Source organism: Dendropsophus ebraccatus, chromosome 10 (assembly GCF_027789765.1).
Source record: "Dendropsophus ebraccatus isolate aDenEbr1 chromosome 10, aDenEbr1.pat, whole genome shotgun sequence".
NCBI classification, from domain to species: domain Eukaryota; kingdom Metazoa; phylum Chordata; class Amphibia; order Anura; family Hylidae; genus Dendropsophus; species Dendropsophus ebraccatus.
The window spans coordinates 78,005,880-78,025,279 of NC_091463.1; the positions used below are offsets into that span (position 1 = coordinate 78,005,880).

Genomic DNA, 19,400 nt, shown 5'->3' on the forward strand with positions numbered 1-19,400 from the left:
ATCCTGCGCTCAGTGTCACCCCCTGCTGGGTAGGGCATTAATAGGGGGACGGCATACAGTAACTGGCTTGGTCAGATTTCAATGTTGATCTTTCAAGCCCATCTAGTTGTAGAAGTGACAAACAGGAAGATGGCTCTGGACTTGGCGCACCTTTACGTAGCTTTGCTCTACTCCTCTATCTGCTCACATGTTCGGTATTTGAGTTCAGAAGGTGCAGGCGCACACCACCCCCAGCACCATGATATTGGCAACAGTGGCCAGAATGGCGATCCACAGCCAGATGGTTTCACTGGTAATTCGCCCTCTATCGGCCTGATCTGCCCTGTGCATTGCTCCAGCGCTGAGCGTGGATAGTGACGTCTGAAGAGACAGGTCCCCATTGTAAGAGGCATAGAGAAATAGCCCACTCATGGCCGAAATCTGTGGAGGCACAATGATAGTCTGAGTAAGCTCATACTCATATAGATAGATCATGTTACATAGGCAAAGGTCACTCGGAGCACCACATGGCAGGTTATGGGGCATCCGAAGAGGGAGCTGTGTAATAAGTGCTCTTTCCAGAAGTGTCTGGAATATAATAGAGAAGGGGTAGGGAACCTTGTCTCTCCAGCTGTTGCAAAACTACAACTCCCATCATGCCTGGACAGCCAAAGGTTCACAGAGTAAGGCCAGAAACACCTCCCATTCATGTCAATGGGTCAACAGCAGACAATTCTATCTCCATGGGGCTTGCTGTAAAGCGTCTCTAGAAAACTATTTTCAGTGGTAACTATAGGGGGGGTTCAGAGATACCAGTTGTACCTGTGACCTGATGTCTAATGGGGCCTAAAGTCTTCTCAGTCACATAAAGTTATAACGCAAAGTTATTTCTGCCATTTTGAAACAATTATGAGTTTAACTTTTGATATGTTGCTGCCCATGGTGAGACTAACAATTCCTTCAATGCTTTCTATTACTATTCAGTCTCCCTCCGACAGTTCTGAGCGACTGCTTTCTGCTGAAAACACAAAAAACTATGGGGGAGATTTATCAAACATGGTGTAAAGTGAAACTGGCTCAGTTGCCCCTAGCAACCAATCAGATTCCACCTTTCATTGCCCACAGACTCTTTGGAAAATGAAAGGTGGAATCTGATTGGTTGCTAGGGGCAACTGAGCCAGTTTCACTTTACACCATGTTTGATAAATCTCCCCCTATGTGATCTTTTCTCTCTGTCTCCCCTTCTGAGATGGTTGATGTAAACAAGTCCCTATCTGCAACTTTGTAATGCCTGGAGGATTAACCACAGTGAAGTCATCAGCATCTTCACCTCAGATTACCCTCCCAGCATTACAAAGCAGCTACAAAGTTGCAGATACAGCCAGTCAGGGACTTGTTTACTTCAGCCTTTTGGGAAGGGAGGGGTGAGGAGGGGGAGATAAAGTGAATAGTTCACACACAGATTTTTGTTTCTTCAGCAGAAAGCAGTACTGTAGATCAGAACTGGGAGAAGGAGACTGAATAGATAATAACAAGTATGGAAGGAATTGTCCCCACAGCAACCAACAAACGGTATACACACACCTTAAAGGGGACAACCCCTGTATTGTCTGCAGATTTTTTGGTTTCTATTCTATAGGAGTTACAGCACAATATGCAATCTTATTACCCATATAGAAGATAGGAGATTTGCTGCTCACCTGCTCGTCTACCAGTGAGAAATCCATTCTTCTGTCTCGTCTTGTCACCGGTCACAGTTCTTCTGCTGGTACAAGGAGGGAGCAGTCCATCAATCGCTCTATGTAATTCTCTATTAATTGTATCGCTCTCAGTAGAGGCGGACGTGCCCTGTGTAATCGTAGGCTGTGTACACAGAGAGACTTTCATTTACTAAATCTCTCCAGATGTTCAGGGGCTGATTGCATTTTGCTTGTCAATAGGATTAGAATGTGTATTTCTGGCCCTGTCCAAAAGCCTGATCCTGGCACTGTATCCATGGCACAGAGGGCAGAGCCCAGAGGACACCCAGCCCCCTGGACATGATGCTCCTGGACTAGATGCAGCTCAACAACATTAGGAACTCGCCCATTAGCCGGCAGTGGCAGGAAGATACACTATCCTTAAAGGGCATTCATATAGGACATCTGGTTATTTATTTCGTTGTTTAGTTATTTTTTAGTTTATCCATTTTTGGGAAAGCTGGGTTAATTATATAAAGATGTGATCCTGATGTACAGTATATATACCTTCAGTGGAGGCGAATGTCAGCATTGTTTGTTGTATTCACATCTGTGATCTGGATATCAACCACATCTGCCGAAGATTTTATGCCATTTAAGCCTGGGTGCAACCACACGGCACCCGCCCATGATATTCCTGTCGAAATTTTATAAAGAACTTAACAGGGGTTGTGATTGCAAGCAGTTTTGCAATACACTTAATTTATTTTATTTTAATTTATTTTTTATGTTTAAATTAATGTTATACATACAACCAACTTGTTGACACTGCTCTTTATTATACAACAATTCAGTCAGTATAATGTCACTGTGTGGTTACAGAGGTTTTGGTGCTGTGTGGTGGGAGAGCTGACCATACAATGCGAGCACTACCAGGATTCTCTGCTACTGAATGTGGACACAGAGCAGCTGTACATATGCACAGTGAAGGGAGACACCTGGCCATATGTATAATCTTGCTTTAGTCAGTCACCTTGTTTGGACTGATTACCACTGGTATATCCTCTACATTCTCTGTATGTTTTACGGAAGCAGCCAGCAAGTCTGCAGTATAAAATATAAGAATAAAATAGTGTACAAAATAGGACCAAGAATGGGAGGTGATCATTGTAGTGAGTGGAGAAGAAAATGTTGTCATTCTATGATAAACCAGAAGGTGGCGCCATGTTGTAATAAATATGTCCCCTGCAAATTGGCGATAGCTGTAGGTAGATTAGATTATATGTTTATTAGATTATTGCCCCATTTTAGCAGTTATAAGGGAAGGTATATATCATTAGAGCAATTTGTTCCACTAGCGCACTTTTCACGTGCCGCGCAAAAGACTCTGATCCTTATTCAAAAATAATTTTGTGGCTAAAAAACGACACCAGGGTCTGACTGAAGTACTGCTGCACAATATGTTGTACAAGAAAAATTGCTAAATGATAAATCTGGCTAAAAAAAAAAAGTAGCTTTTTCGCCCCAATCACACTCCTCTGAGCGAAATATTTTAAAAACACTGGGGGAGATTTATCAAACATGGTGTAAAGTGAAACTGGCTCAGTTGCCCCTAGCAACCAATCAGATTCCACCTTTCATTTTCCAAAGAGTCTGTGAGGAATGAAAGGTGGAATCTGATTGGTTGCTAAGGGCAACTGGGCCAGTTTCACTTTACACCATGTTTGATAAATCTCCCCCACTGAGCGCAAAAAAAGAATATTATAATATAAATGCCCCTTAATCTTTTTGGGATAAAGATAAAGGTAAAAAAAAAAAAGGGTGAGAGAGGAAGGAAGGGAAAAGTGAGGTATTAGGAATTAGTTTTTAATTATGTTCCTCATATTTGCACAGTTTTGTTAGTACAAATGTGTTTTGTCCTCTTCTGTGAGGCCAGTATGCGAGTGTTAAGAGTTGTTGTTTTTTTGTCATTTCAGTATTCTTTATATTTTGGAAAACATGGTCCTCAATGGTGCCCTCTAAGATACAGTTTCATCAGGGACCTAGCTCCAGACTGACAGGCACACAGGGGTGTAGAAAACCCAGATCCCAGAACACAAATGGGCTGATCATCATCTCAGATTTCTATTACTTTTCAGTTTCCCTTGTGACAGCATTTTAAAGGGGTTATCCTGCGAAAATCTTTTTCTTTTAAATCAACCAGTGTCAGAAAGTTATACTGGTTTGTAATTTACTTCTATTTAAAAATCTCAAGTCTTCCCATACTTATCAGCTGCTGTATGTCCTGCAGGAAATGTTTTATTTTCAGTCTTAAACAGTGCTCTCTGCTGACATCTCTGTCCGAGACAGGAACTGCAAACCAGGGATTGAAATGTGCTACTGTGTGGTTCTCCTGATAAGTTCTGGTCGTTCTCACGATCTTTGTCACATGTCAAAAGTTTTTCTTAAAGAGATACTCTGGGCTGGGGTTATTTTCAGTGTACGGCCGGGAAGGGGGGTGGATATAGAAGCCGCCGGTCACTTACCTCCCCGTTTCCAGCAGCAGGTCTCGGATCACCAGGGCCGGCCTTAGGGTAAATGGCGCCCTGTGCGAACCTTTTTTTCGGAGCCCCCCCAAACACACACACCTTTAAAGGTAACATAAAGCTCCTTCAGCCTCCAAGCCCTCCAGACAACACCCATGACCCGACCATACACACAACTACCCCCAGCCATTCACACAACTAGCCCCGCAAAACACACAACTACCTTACCCCTCAGCCATACACACAACTACCCTACCCCCGGTCATACATGCAACTACCCCTCCACGATTCACACATCTACAACAACCAACCCCCCTGGCCATACACACAACTACCCCCAGATCCATTCACCAAACTACCCCCCAGCCATACACACAACTACCCCCAGATCCATTCACCAAACTACCCCCCAGCCCTCCACACAACTACCACACCCAGCTCCCCAAACTCAGACACACACACACACGACAGACCTATGTACACACACACAGACACATGACAGACCTATGTACACACACACAGACACATGACAGAGCTATGTACACACACGCACACACACACACATGACAGAGCTATGTACACAGACACATGACAGAGCTATGTACACACACACAGACACATGACAGAGCTATGTACACACACGCACACACACACACATGACAGAGCTATGTACACAGACACATGACAGAGCTATGTACACACACACACACGCACACACACATGACAGAGCTATGTGCACACTAGGGCTCCTCATCACACACTATGGCAGCCTCCAGTGTATATAGGGCTCCTCATCACACACACTATGGCAGCCTCCAGTGTATATAGGGCTCCTCATCACACACTATGGCAGCCTCCTCAGTGTATACAGGGCTCCTCATCACACACTATGGCAGCCTCCTCAGTGTATATAGGGCTCCTCATCACACACTATGGCAGCCCCCTCAGTGTATACAGGGCTCCTCATCACACACTATGGCAGCCTCCAGTGTATACAGGGCTCCTCATCACACACTATGGCAGCCTCCAGTGTATACAGGGCTCCTCATCACACACTATGGCAGCCTCCAGTGTATACAGGGCTCCTCATCACACACTATGGCTGCCTCCTCAGTGTATACAGGGCTCCTCATCACACACTATGGCAGCCTCCAGTGTATACAGGGCTCCTCATCACACACTATGGCAGCCCCCTCAGTGTATACAGGGCTCCTCATCACACACTATGGCAGCCTCCAGTGTATACAGGGCTCCTCATCACACACTATGGCAGCCTCCAGTGTATACAGGGCTCCTCATCACACACTATGGCAGCCTCCTCAGTGTATACAGGGCTCCTCATCACACACTATGGCAGCCTCCAGTGTATACAGGGCTCCTCATCACACACTATGGCAGCCCCCTCAGTGTATACAGGGCTCCTCATCACACACTATGGCAGCCCCCTCAGTGTATACAGGGCTCCTCATCACACACTATAGCAGCCTCCAGTGTATACAGGGCTCCTCATCACACACACTATGGCAGCCTCCTCAGTGTATACAGGGCTCCTCATCACACACTATGGCAGCCTCCTCCAGTGTATACAGGGCTCCTCATCACACACTATGGCTGCCCCCTCAGTGTATACAGGGCTCCTCATCACACACTATGGCTGCCCCCTCAGTGTATACAGGGCTCCTCATCACACACTATGGCAGCTTCCAGTGTATACAGGGCTCCTCATCACACACTATGGCAGCCTCCAGTGTATACAGGGCTCCTCATCACACACTATGGCAGCCTCCAGTGTATATAGGGCTCCTCATCACACACTATGGCAGCCTCCTCAGTGTATAGAGGGCTCCTCATCACACACTATGGCTGCCCCCTCAGTGTATACAGGGCTCCTCATCACACACTATGGCTGCCCCCTCAGTGTATACAGGGCTCCTCATCACACACTATGGCAGCTTCCAGTGTATACAGGGCTCCTCATCACACACTATGGCAGCCCCCTCAGTGTATACAGGGCACCTCATCACACACTATGGCAGCCCCCTCAGTGTATACAGGGCACCTCATCACACACTATGGCAGCCTCCAGTGTATACAGGGCTCCTCATCACACACTATGGCAGCCTCCTCAGTGTATACAGGGCTCCTCATCACACACTATGGCAGCCCCCTCAGTGTATACAGGGCACCTCATCACACACTATGGCAGCCTCCAGTGTATACAGGGCTCCTCATCACACACTATGGCAGCCTCCTCAGTGTATACAGGGCTCCTCATCACACACTATGGCAGCCCCCTCAGTGTATATAGGGCTCCTCATCACACACTATGGCAGCCTCCAGTGTATACAGGGCTCCTCATCACACACTATGGCAGCCCCCTCAGTGTATACAGGGCTCCTCATCACACACTATGGCTGCCTCCTCAGTGTATACAGGGCTCCTCATCACACACTATGGCAGCCTCCTCAGTGTATACATGCCAGTGTGTGGTGTGTACAGCTGCAGTCATTCTTTATGTACAGGAAGCACAGCGCTCACCTTTCCCCCCAGGTAAGAGCAGCATTCCTGGGTTACAGCCCTTCTCCTCTCCTCAGTGCTGGTGATTGTGTTCTGTACCAGCGGCACCACAGCTCTCACCTGCCTGTTCCCGGGGGGCCGTGTCTCCTGCAGCACTTCCTGTGTGTCTGCCCTCCCCCGTGCAGCTGCTGTCTCTCCCACCTTCTGTCTGTGCCTCCTCCTCGGTCCCAGTTCTCCCTCTCTGCTTCTCCCTCAGCGTTCTTCACCTCTGCTGCATGGAAGAGGCAGGCGGCCAGCTGGGGGGGCGCCCCGGCACACAGGCAGCACATCTAACTTCCATAGATGTGCAGAGCAGCTCTCTGTCTGCCAGAGCGCCCCCTAGCTGGCCGGGAGTGAGGCGCCCTGTGCAAGCGCACAGGTCGCACACCCCAAAGGCCGGCCCTGCGGATCACGCAGATCTGTTCTCCCGTCCAGCTGCCAATTCCTGGTCTGAGATGCAGCTTGAGACGTAACGTCTCAAAGCAGCTCAGCCATTCAGCGGCCGAGCGTGACCGTTAAATGGCTGAGCTGCTTTGAGACGTCATGTCTCAAGCCGCAGCTCAGACCAGGAAGCGGAAACCGGCGGGAGAACTGGACGGCGCAATCCAGGACCCGATGCTGGAACCGATGCAGGTAAGTGACCGGCGGCTTCTATATCCACCCCCTCCCCGGCCATACACTAAAAATAACCGCTGCACGGAGTACCCCTTTAATGACAGTGCCCATTAAAAGTGAATCTGTCACATTCCAGGCTGCTGACACTGTTAGATAGCTCCTAGGTCAAGGAGACACATGGAACCTTTCATATATCTGTCTGTGTTTTCAGAATGTCTCCTGAGTTCCTGAAAATCTGCTAGTTCCTCCCTCCTCTCAGGGTCAGGCATGGGAGGGGAGAGTAAAGAGATGTTACAGCTTGCTGCACTTTAGGGGCTTGGGAACACCTCTTTGACTCTTCATACTAGAAGCACAGACAAATATATGGGAGGTACCATGTGTCTTCTTGCCGTAACAGCTACCTAACTGTCAGCAGTTTGGACCATAAATTTTGTTTTAAGGTGTCTATGAAAATGCGGAATTCCAAAATGCTTGTGTTTTTAAGAGCTTGAGGAAGTTTTATTATTTGTTTCTGGAGGTTTCTCGTATGTTCACACAACGTCTTTTTTTTGCCGTTTTGTAGACTTTTTTTTCTTGTACCAAAACGCAGCCGTTTTAAGCAAATGATGACCTTCATTTGCATAAACTGGCTGCGATATGGTGACAAAATGACGGCCATCCCAAAAAAACAGCTGTGAAACAGCAAAAAAAACTAATCATTGTATAAACATTGCCTCAGGCTTTACCTTCTCCCCCACTTTCTTGGCTTACCATTCAGTTCTCTTCCAAAGATCTTTCAAGGTCTTCCCCTTTGATTTCTTGTCATTTGGTCTTTTCTCTTTTTCTTGTGGTTCGGTTGTTTACTTTTTCAGTACTTTCTACGATTTCTCGTTCTTAATCACTAGATTTGACTTCTTTCACCTTTCCCCCCTACCTGTTACATTTTTGCCTTTTTTTTAAATTCTTTGCATCTTAAACCCCTCTACCCATAGACCTGGCCCTCATTCTTAGTCTTAGTCTCATCCTTATCTTTGAGGGGGGATTCACATGCTCCATAATTAGGGTCTGTGCATGGACAATGTGCTATGAACTGAAATTTGGAACTCCCAATATCATCATTCATTATGATGCCGGGAGCTGGAATATTTTTGCGCTACTTCTCTGGGTACATCATCGCACAGGGTATCAGGAAGAAAAAAAAAGTTGTCACTGTCACACCGGGCCAATGTGAAGCACTGGAGACGGGCCGCGTCATAGAGGGGAGGGAATTCCCTCCCACTGGGGGCGGCCCGGCCCGCCTCCAGTGCTTCACACCGGCCCGGGACCTGTGCATAGAATGGCACCTTACACGGGAACTGGGCCGCGGCGCCGGCTTCCTCATGACGGCACCGTTTGATCCATGGGTCAGTTTAAAGAGGACGTACCTGGTGGTACATCCTCTTTAAGAAACTTTGTGATTGGCTTTATTAGCCTAAAAATGCATTTTTATCATGAAAAAGCAGTTTGAAGCTCTCCCCCCTGTCTTCATTGCTTTCTATGGAGAGGGGAGGGGTGGAGGGAGATGAGGCACCAACACAGGACAACAAAGAGTTAATTTAAAGCCACATCACCAGGCTATCTCCTCTGAAGTCATCACTGACCTCTAAAAGCGGCTTTCATACAGCTCCCACTGTGTAATCCTTTATTCTCTGCTCTCTGCTGGCGACTAATCTCCCTCCTCCCCCCTCCCCTCTCCATAGGTTACACAGGGCTCGACTGATGTAAACTAGTCAAGATTTCCAGATAATGAGCAGTGAATGAGAGAGAGGAGGGAGGGGGGGGGACCTGGGGAAAGTCTTTTTGAATGCAGATAATGGCATACTTGCCTAATAAACTCAATTACAAAGTTTTTTAAAATCCCCTGTACTATTGATTTCTGCAAAAAAAAAAAAAATGACAATGACACTTTAAATCAGGGGATGCCAGGATTTGTAGTTTCTGGGCAGCTATACCGCCACAGGTGGCAGAGCGCCACTATACAGTATACAGAGGTTCAGTCATTACCTCCCGCAGTAACACGACAGCTCAGGAATGGAGGAGACACTGTTATTATGCGTCACCACTCACAGCAGCGTATCCAGCCCCCCCCCCCCCCTTCCCCAGTAATGATTAGCGCCAGGCACTAACGATCTCTACTAATTAACAAACACATCATCTTAATTTGGTGCTTTCGATTTTCTATCAGTTTTCAAGCTGATTCTTAACTCTTTGCTGTCCTAACTTTACTTTGTTTTGTTCTCATTTTTTTTTTTATTTACTTTCTTTTATCTTTTATCCAGATTTATAATGTGTACATCAAAGTGAAATTGCAGGGAAGTAGATTAAGAGGTTGGGGTTACACCCTGGTCCTGAAAAGTCTCTTTTCCACATATGAAGAGAACAGAACTATAGAGTATGCATGGTAGCTGGGGTTGGGTCCTATCGCACAGGTTGCATTGGAGTCCAGGAGCTTCAGATTATGCCTCTGGCATGGGGGCTCTGGTGACATATTTAGCATATAAATAACTCAGACCATAGGTTTATTTTTGAGATTCCTATTACAGTAGAGCCCAGTCATACTAGGAAAATGGTTGCCAATGTGCACCATATGTATTCATGGATTTCTCCTGTTTCTGAGGGGGTGACTGACAGGACCCATATAACAGTTATGAGAGAGCTCCGCCGCGGAATTGCGCCGTCTTTGCTCAGTGTGAACCAGCCCTAATGATGGTGCACATAATATAAAGGCCTAAAATGGTTGGTCATGTTAAAGCAGAAGCTAATCTAAGCGTATTTGTAATAGGTTTCTATTACATGAATTGGACCGTTTGTCTGCAGTACATCCTGACACCCTCAAGCTACTAAAAATCCTTTCTGGTCCACTCTGTCTCCACTCCTCTGTCCTTCCCCTCCCTTCTGAGACAGAGGTCACATGATCTTTGTTCTCTTCTGTTGTCAGACAAGCAGTAACACCTTATCTGTAACCCCTCCCACTAATGACATCACACAGTGATCACCTGGCCAAGGGCAGGGAAACAACAGCCTTTCCTGAGTAGCAAAGGGAAAAGGAGACACTATTGTTTCATCTCTCTCTCTAAGATGATAGATAGATAGATATGATGTGAAAAGCAAAAGGAGATGGAGCCAGTGGTTGGCAGACACTATAAGACAGGGGCGGGTACCTGGCAGTTGGTTATAAGGTGCAATGCATGCTGGGAGATGTAGTTTCCTGGCCGGATGCCATGATGTTAATCTGGGCTCATTTGTAAATGTTTGAATCTGGGGCTAGGAGCAAAGTAGACAAATGGGAAAGGTGTCAAACAATTAGTGGGTGGTCGGTGAGTGCATGTATATGCTATTTGTGCATTTTTTTTATGGGATCACTGGATCGTATCCCTCTAAGGGATAGGTCAGGTGGTCAGACTGGGGGTGGGGGGGTTTGAAGGAACACAGCAAGTCACTTAGAGGGGCAAGGGAGAGTCTGTAAAGAGGAGGAGAAAAGCCGCTCCAGCTTCCTGCAGGATCGGCTTCTCTACACACCAATGATTGACAGGCTTCTACCAGTCACTATGCATATAGAGACGCCTGTCAATCATCATGCAGAGGCAATTCTGTCTAATGAATACACTGAACTCATTTCTTGTAGTACCAGTTGCACATTGTCTGCTTTAGTATATAAACACTCATTAAATACTATGGGGGAGATTTATCAAACTGGTGTAAAGTGAAACTGGCTCAGTTGCCCCTAGCAACCAATCAGATTCCACCTTTCATTTTACAAAGAGTCTGTGAGGAATGAAAGGTGGAATCTGATTGGTTGCTAGGGGCAACTGAGCCAGATTCACTTTACACCATGTTTGATAAATCTCTCCCATTATGGCTACAGAAGTGACAGACCATTGGAATCAGTATGTCTCTATTATTATATTTAGTCTGTCACTATATTATTGCATTTTATACTGGGCATTGGTATAATGGTAAGACCGATGATGGCCATTACGACATGGCTCTGTCCTATTCATAGCCAGAAGTTGTATTGAACATTAGTGAATTGTTGATGAAGGGAGCAAAGAGATTAAAACCAGCCAAGGTTTCAGTTCTATAGATATCAAAGCCAAGAAATTTCTATTTTACACCATTCTCTCTGTACAGAACAATAGAACCGATGAATCTTTTCCAAGAAATAATTTCTTTCAATATATTATATAAACTGCATTATTGGACACATACAACAGACATAAACAAAGAATGGAGACCTAACAAGACACAAAGCACATGTTTGTACAGCTGTATATTCTGGTGGCACAGCCCAAAATCCATTGTAGAGACATGGTTTTCTCTATGCAACCTGACGGTGCTAGAATGTGTAGACTACACCTCATATCTAAATGCAGATGCAAGGAAATGTGTATATGATCGTCTGTCCGTCTAGAAGTTATTCTTATCTAAGACCTGTTTTATACATGGCCGCTATGGTCTGGATCAGTATCCGCTACACAGTGATGGAGTGTGGTCTCGTGAAGCACCAACCATAGCTTCCAATATGTCCAATGGCCATGAAATCTGTGACTGTAGTTATTCTAAAGTCAACATCTGCAGATATTGACACTTTTGTGTTCTTTAGAAGCGGTATGAGGTGTCCACATATGTAGGGCTCACAACTCAATCTCTTGTTGGAGCCAGAACAGTCACATCTTGGCCTCCAGCATTTCTAAGAAAAGTTTGTGCATGGGGATCCTCCCCTCCAGACGGATCTGACAGAAGGTGCGGACTGCTTCATTTGCTGTCTGACGGAGTAGTGGCAAAGTCATGAGGAGTTTCCCGGATCTGTGGGGATCCTCAGCATGGTGTTCCCTCTCGTAGTCCTGGAGGGCTTCGTGAAGACGATCTTGAAGATTTAGAACAGACTCCACGTTCTCAATGCTACTGGAATCTGCACAAAAGAAAGAAGATTGTTCGGATATCAAAAAAATTGCTTCTCCATCCTTTAACTAGAAATGTAACCATGTGGGTAATAGTAAGATGGCCATTTTGGATTGATAACAAGACTCTTGAAGGTGGTATATGGACAGTTAACAATCACTGCCGTTTGTCCGATTTGACATATAAGATGGGAGGTTCTTCGGCTTAGAAAAAACCTCTTTCTGTTCCAGACTGAAGAGCCACTATGTCCCCATACATATTAGACATGATAAGAATTAGCAGAACCATCTATTGTTTATGGGACCTCCTAACTCTTCCTTAACAGATGATGTTGGGGGAAAGAAGGTCTGACTAGTTGACCAGCGGCAGGTTCTGCCAAGAATATAACGTGTATGGGGGGCCTTTCAAGTCTTGACCGACATGAAGCTGGTGAAGACAGTAGTTAAGGGATTACCCCTCCTCTCATTCATGTGTATGGGGAGGGCAAGGGACATTTTTTGGCCGACAGTTATTGAAGGTGTATAGGCAGCCTTAGGTATGGACGATTCTAACTGCTTCATACTTTTGGATGAAAGCAATGGCTATTTTCCATCTGTCCATTCAAGAAAGAGTAAACGTTCAGCCAAGCTGAAGGATCGACATACATATCTCTCCCGAGCCATCTCAGAAGTTGGCTGTGTTCGACTGACAGCTAAAAGGTGTATAGCCAGCTTAAAATAGACCACCACTTGCTTTGGCAGACTTGGCTAAGCTATATATTACATGGTTGCCCATTCATTAGAACATGTGGCCAAATGCAAATTTCCTAGGATGTAACTATTTTATGGCTGATATGCCTATAAAATAAGAAATTAAGAAACTTTGGTAATAATCTCCCTTAAAGTGACTCTATAACTGCATCATCTGCCGAACGGATGCCAGAACAGATCATGGATTAAACGCAGCTATCCGGCGGTACAAGTGGTTTGGAGGGGACAGATTGTGGGTACAGAGTCGCTTTAATAATATTTTGTACCTACACCTCTCCATGATAACAGACATAAAACACTCTGATCCTGAATTCATAATCCCATCTATATGTCTCCTATTTCTTTCTAGCATATATTTGGTATAGTAGAAAGAAATAGGAGGCTGATCAAAGTTATTATGACTACAGGGTCAGACTTTTTTAGTTGTCTGTTACCATGGGGATGCATAGGTGCTGTAAAAAAAATGTCAATGATTATTTTCAAATGTATTTCTTTTTTAGTGAAGATGAATTAGTGCACCAGTATCATACAATAAACAAAATTTACATGTACCCATCCCCCATGTTTCATTTGCCATCACCTTTTCATTATTTGTTACTTAATCTGTTACACCCACTTTTCTTGTAATAAGTAGGACGGGGAGAACTGATTTAAAGAGCAACCTATTAGTAATTCATGAATCAATACGGCTGATGGATTATTTAATTATGAGATGATCAGTCTTGTGGTTGTACATGCAGTAATCACTCCTGCAGCAAGGCACAATTACAGCTGCAAGGCAGATGGCCACACAACGCTCACCAATTTTTAGGTATAGGCGGCATCATCATTTATTTATGTTGCTTCCATAGCACCAACATGATCCACAGCACTGTACAAAGATTAACTTCATGCACTTAACCTATGTTACCAGTGCGGCTCATAGTGTAACTTCCCTGTCTCAGATGCACGAAGGACAGTTTTTCTGCAAGGAAAACATGGATACAGCCTATTGCCTATGGCTGTATCCATGATTTCTAGGACTCCCTAGAGCTGTATCCAACTTCTCCAGGCAGCGGGAGTCACATGCTGAGCATTTCGGGTTTGGCAACTTTGTGGTCAATAATACATACTCCAAAGTGGTGTACCCCAAGGTTCAATAATGTGTCTACTTCTATTCATCTAATTGTATTTATTAATAATATAGGCAATGGGATTGTTAGAGTTGTTTATATCTATCTTTGCAGATGACACCATGTTTTGTAGTACAGAGCAGTCTACGGAAGATGTACAGATGTTGCAGACTGACTGGTAGAGGACTTCGGTGTACTCAGTGGCGTAGCTACCATAGAGGCTGGGTAGGCAGTTGCTATGGGGCCCGTGCAGGAGTGGGCCCAGGGGAGATGGTAAGAGCGTGTGTCCCTCTGCTTAACCCCTTATATACTGCAGTGTGTAAGTGACCCAATGTTTACTTACATGCTGCAACACAAAAAAGGGTTAACAAGCAGAAGACAGAGATCTCTGCTTCACTGCACTGATAACCTCTGTTCTCCAGCTGCAATCAAGTAGGAAAGGAAAATGTGCAGAGGTCAGTGCAGCAGAAGTAAAGTATATATATATATATATATATATATATATACATAAAAACACGCAGTGCTTTGTGTTTTGCGTAGGGGAGGGGGGCCCTTAAAATTTTTTGCTATGGGGCCCCATGAATCCTAGCTACACTCCTTGGTGTACTCGTAGATAATAGACTACAGGACAGCATGCAAGGTCCATCACCAGCAATATATTGTCATGCATTCTCTTGGGGTGCGCACTGTTTATTTTTGGGGGCCAGTTTACTGAAAAGATGCCCTATAGTTGCAAAAAGCTGCAAAGGCAGCAGTTAAAGCAACAAGGAACATAGAGCATATTAGATATGGTGAAAGATTAAAGGAATTACATTAATTTACTGTAAAGAAGAGACACTTAAAGGGTGACATGATCAACTTGTAAAAGTATATGAATGGAGTGAAAAAAATATAGTAAAAAGTTGTTCCATGTACTACCCCCTCAAAAACAAGCCTTCATTACCATAAGAACTGTGGAGCTGGTTATAGAGGAGTAAACTTGCCAAAAGTTTGGGTATGCACGAACCCGAGCAATTGGTATTTTAATTCTGCTCCCTGGAGAAGTTGGATGCAGCCCAAGGACTGCCTAAAAAACATTCATAGAGCCTATGGCTTATGGCCGTATCCATGTTTTTTTTAGGGTATAAACCCACACACCGTATAAGCAGCGTATTTACTGCTGCGATACGCAGCAAATACGCAGCAAACACGCAGCAAAAACGCAGCAGATTATATCTAAATAACTGAACACAGCATCAAATCTGTACCAACAAATCTGCTGCGTATTTGCTGCGTATTTGTTGCGTATCTGCTGTGTATACGGTGTGTGGGTTTGTACCCTTATACAAAAATAGAAACATGTCTGTATCCATGTTTTCCAGGTTCTCCCCAGGCTGCATCCACCTTCTCCAGGAAGCGCAATTCAAATGCGGATTGTTCGGGTTTGTATGAAGCCAAACTTTCGGCAGGTTCACTCATCTCTAGAGCTGATCAAAGAAGTAATAGATGCTTCAACATGGCAAAAACACTAGTATTTATATTATATAGAATTCTTGTTTGAATGTTGATCCAGACTGATCACCCCTTTTCATATTTTTTAGGCTATGTTCACACAACATACTTTTTACGAAAAGAACGGACATTGTTTTCAATTAAAACAATGGATGTTCTTTTCATAGAGGAATGTGTTGCATTGAAAACAATGCAAATAATGGCCGTTGTTCACACAATATGTTGAACAACGGCCGTTGTTTGATACAGCCTTTGAAATAATTGACATGTCAATCATTTCCGACCATTGTGCACTGTTTTCAATGCAATTTCCAGTGCAACAACGGCCGTTGTTTGACACTCAATACAACAGCCGTTATTTTTGAGTGCTGTTGTCTGTAAGTTGTATGCCTAAGGACAGATTGGCTTATGACTTCTTACCTTTCTCTGGATCTATAGGGGACAAAGTTCTAAAGTTACCCGCACGCCTCCCCTTCAAGGGGATGTCCAGCGAAATCTCAGGTCTTCCCATACTTATTAGCTGCTTTATGTCCTGCAGGAAATGTTGTTTTATTTTCAGTCTGACACAGTGCTCTCTGCTGCCATCTCTGGCCGAGACAGGAACTGTCCAGAGTAGGAGAGGTTTTCTATGGGGATTCATAGAAAACCGAGACAAACATCCTGTCTGGGCCAGAGATGTCAGCAGAGAGCACTGTGTCAGATTGTAAATAAAACAATTTCCTGCAGGACATACAGCAACTAGTAAGTATGGGAAGACCTGAGATTTTTTAATAGAAATAAATTACAAATCTATGTAACTTTCTGATATCAGTTGATTTGAAAGAAAAAGATTTTGGCTGGACAACCCCTTTCAGTCTGGATCTCCTAAAATACTATTAAGCCAGAAGAGATATTTGGACTACTTAGACTGGGTACAGTGGAAATTTGTTGGGACTTGGTCTGTCCTGAATGTGAACAAGAAAGAATGTTTCCATTCACCATATAAATGGATAGTAATACCATGCGGTATAGGGTACAGTCCATCCAAGAATTCCATAATCCGAGCTAAAGGTTAATGTAATGGGGCACTTATAAATGGGACATCTATAGATTGGGCTGCTGACAAAATCCATTCTGTATCCAGCTCCGATCATTACAGCTACAAACTGAAATCCAAACTTACAGAAAAAGTGTTTGTAGCCAAATAAAGCAACTGACACAAATCCAAATTAAGCAAATCCATTTGCCGCATGGATCGCTCCGGGCTTCAAAGCATTTGCTTACTCTGCGAGGATTGAGCCCCCCCCCCCTTTCCTGCCCTTCTTTGTTCCGATCCATCCCACACACAAAACACCTCGGGACATTATTGATCGGCCATGCCAGACTCCAAGAGGCGGCCATCGATAACACAGCGCTGTCTATTTGTAAGAGGCTGTGACAGCTGTCAGTGGGATCATCCCGTGACTCACGTCCCACAGATCAGGGACGGATTGTATAGGAAGAGTAAGAGAAGTTAGAATGAACAGGAGGCTGTATTGGCGGGCAGATAACCTCCATAGAGGCTGAGGCCCTAACCATGGCTAATGGTGAAATGGGTATTACTTTAGTATCCATATAGTACCCACATATGGAATACCATACAGCTACAATACACCTCCATTAGAGTGTCGAATGGTAGCAGATTTTCATACAGTCTTGTGCACGGGCCTATACCAGTGAAGGAAAACCTTCGGCTCTTGAGCTGTTGCAAAACTACAATTCCCATCATGCCCTGACAACCAAACATATGGCTTTGCTGTCTTGGTGTGATGGGAGTTGTAGTTTTCCAATGGCTGGAGTGCAACAGGTTAGCCATTACTGGCCTTTACAATAGCTTGAACTGATACACAGGGGTCTGAGGCCTAGGCGCCTAGGATTAGAAAAAGCAACAGCAAAACAGTGCCACACCTGTCTCCAGGTTGTGTGTGATATTGCAACTTAGTTCCATTCACTTGAAAGGAACTGAGCTGCAAAAGCGGACATGTTTTTCTAAGTCTGGACAACCCCTTTAAGGCAATGTTTAGGATAAGTGATAAATTATATGTCCACACAATGAACAATATGGCACAAACATAGTGTGAACTGAGCATACATCTTCATAAATAACCCCCTATCATTGTCTTGTGTCATGTATCTGCCCTGGTAGGTGGGTGATGGATACCTGAGTTAGCGAGTGCCATGGCCTTCAGGGTGACAAATTCTTCCTTGTCCAGCTTTGTTTTTCGATATTTCCTGACCAGCTGAAGCAGAACCGAATGGAGATTGAGAAGCCCCGAGCTGCGGCACTGTTCCCTGCTCAGCAAGAAGTTGTCTGCCACCGCCAGCTCGTCGTTCATCTGTAATGAGCGATAGACAATGCCCAGAACCAGGACTTCCATCCACGCGCTCTGCAGTAGTGCCATCTGATCCACCAAGGACAGGACTGAGAAACCTAAAATGTATAGGAACACTCAGACATGGTCCTTCTATAACATGTGTAGAGGAAATGCAATATGGGAGTCATTCTGAGCATAATAAGCAGCGATAAACAGCATTGGATGTGATGTGAAGCTATAGAGTGGGATTATACAAAACAGTATGGGAACATAAGTAGGGGAATATATATTTGTATGGAGTTTATGCTATACTACAGTATTGGGGTATGTTCACATTGGCAAAAACTGCTCAGAAATGAAAACCTCTTTGAAGTCAGTGTGGAATTTGTTGTGTCGTTTGACTTTATTTTTCACATAGATTTTCATGTTTTTTCAATTTACGAATAATTTCACTTAAAGGAGAAGCCCAGAGCTGTGCGGGCTGTAGCTGCTGGAGAGGATAATGGCAGGGGGATGCTCAGTGTCCCTCCAGTGCCCTGTGTCCCTCAGTGTTGCTCTGCCATCATCCTCTCCAGCAGCCACAGCCCGCACAGCTCTGGGAGTCGGGTTGTGACATAACCATTTTATCCAGGAAGTGACATCACCATGTTATCCAGGAAGTGACATCACCATGTTATCCAGGAAGTGACATCACCATGTTATCCAGGAAGTGACATCACCATTTTTATCCAGGAAGTGACATCACCATGTTATCCAGGAAGTGACATTACCATGTTATCCAGGAAGTGACATCACCATGTTATCCAGGAAGTGACATCACCATGTTATCCAGGAAGTGAAGATTGGAGAGGAGATCACACGGCTCTCCATAGAACGCCGTGTTGTGGATGGGACAAAAGAACAGGGAAATCAAGGTGGCAGATCTTCCTTGTTATGTATAACAGGGAATAAGTCTAAGTGATACTGGTTCAATTGCCCCTAGCAACCTAGCATCAGATTCCACCTTTCATTTTTCAAAGAGTCTGTGAGGAATGAAAGGTGGAATCTGATTGGTTGCTAGGGGCAACTGAGCCAGTTTCACTTTATACCATGTTTAATAAATCTCCCCCTATGAGTCTTAATATATAAAGCGATCAGTATGTGATGCGATCAGTAGAGTTAACATTAGCACATCTTCTTGTAAAAAAGAAAAAAAAAGAAAAACTTTAAAAAAATTTTTGGACCCTAATTCAAAATTTGAAAAGGGCCCCCATCTAGCATGTGCCATTTACTATACTAGTGTCTTCTGATATGGCAGACATACATACACATCGGTGGTCAGTGGACTTGGTGTTTTGATGCCACCCATCATGTCCTGATAGCACGAAGCTGTCACTGCATGCTGGGAGTTGTAGTTTCACATTTATTCGAAAACCACAATGTGCAGACTACTGCTATGCAG

General features: G+C 44.5%; 1 protein-coding gene across 1 annotated transcript in view; it reads right to left on the reverse strand.

Moving 5' to 3' along the window:
- Positions 1-11,566: 11,566 nt before the first annotated feature.
- LOC138802977 (estrogen-related receptor gamma-like) overlaps positions 11,567-19,400 on the reverse strand; it is a 33,468-nt gene continuing 25,634 nt past the window's right edge. Inside the window, exons 6-7 of the mRNA XM_069986776.1 lie at positions 17,806-18,075; positions 11,567-12,284 (exon numbers count right to left, since the gene is read on the reverse strand). Of these exons, the coding sequence (XP_069842877.1) occupies positions 12,040-12,284; positions 17,806-18,075 (515 nt within the window). The 3' untranslated portion in view covers positions 11,567-12,039. The remainder of the gene's footprint in view (positions 12,285-17,805; positions 18,076-19,400) is intronic.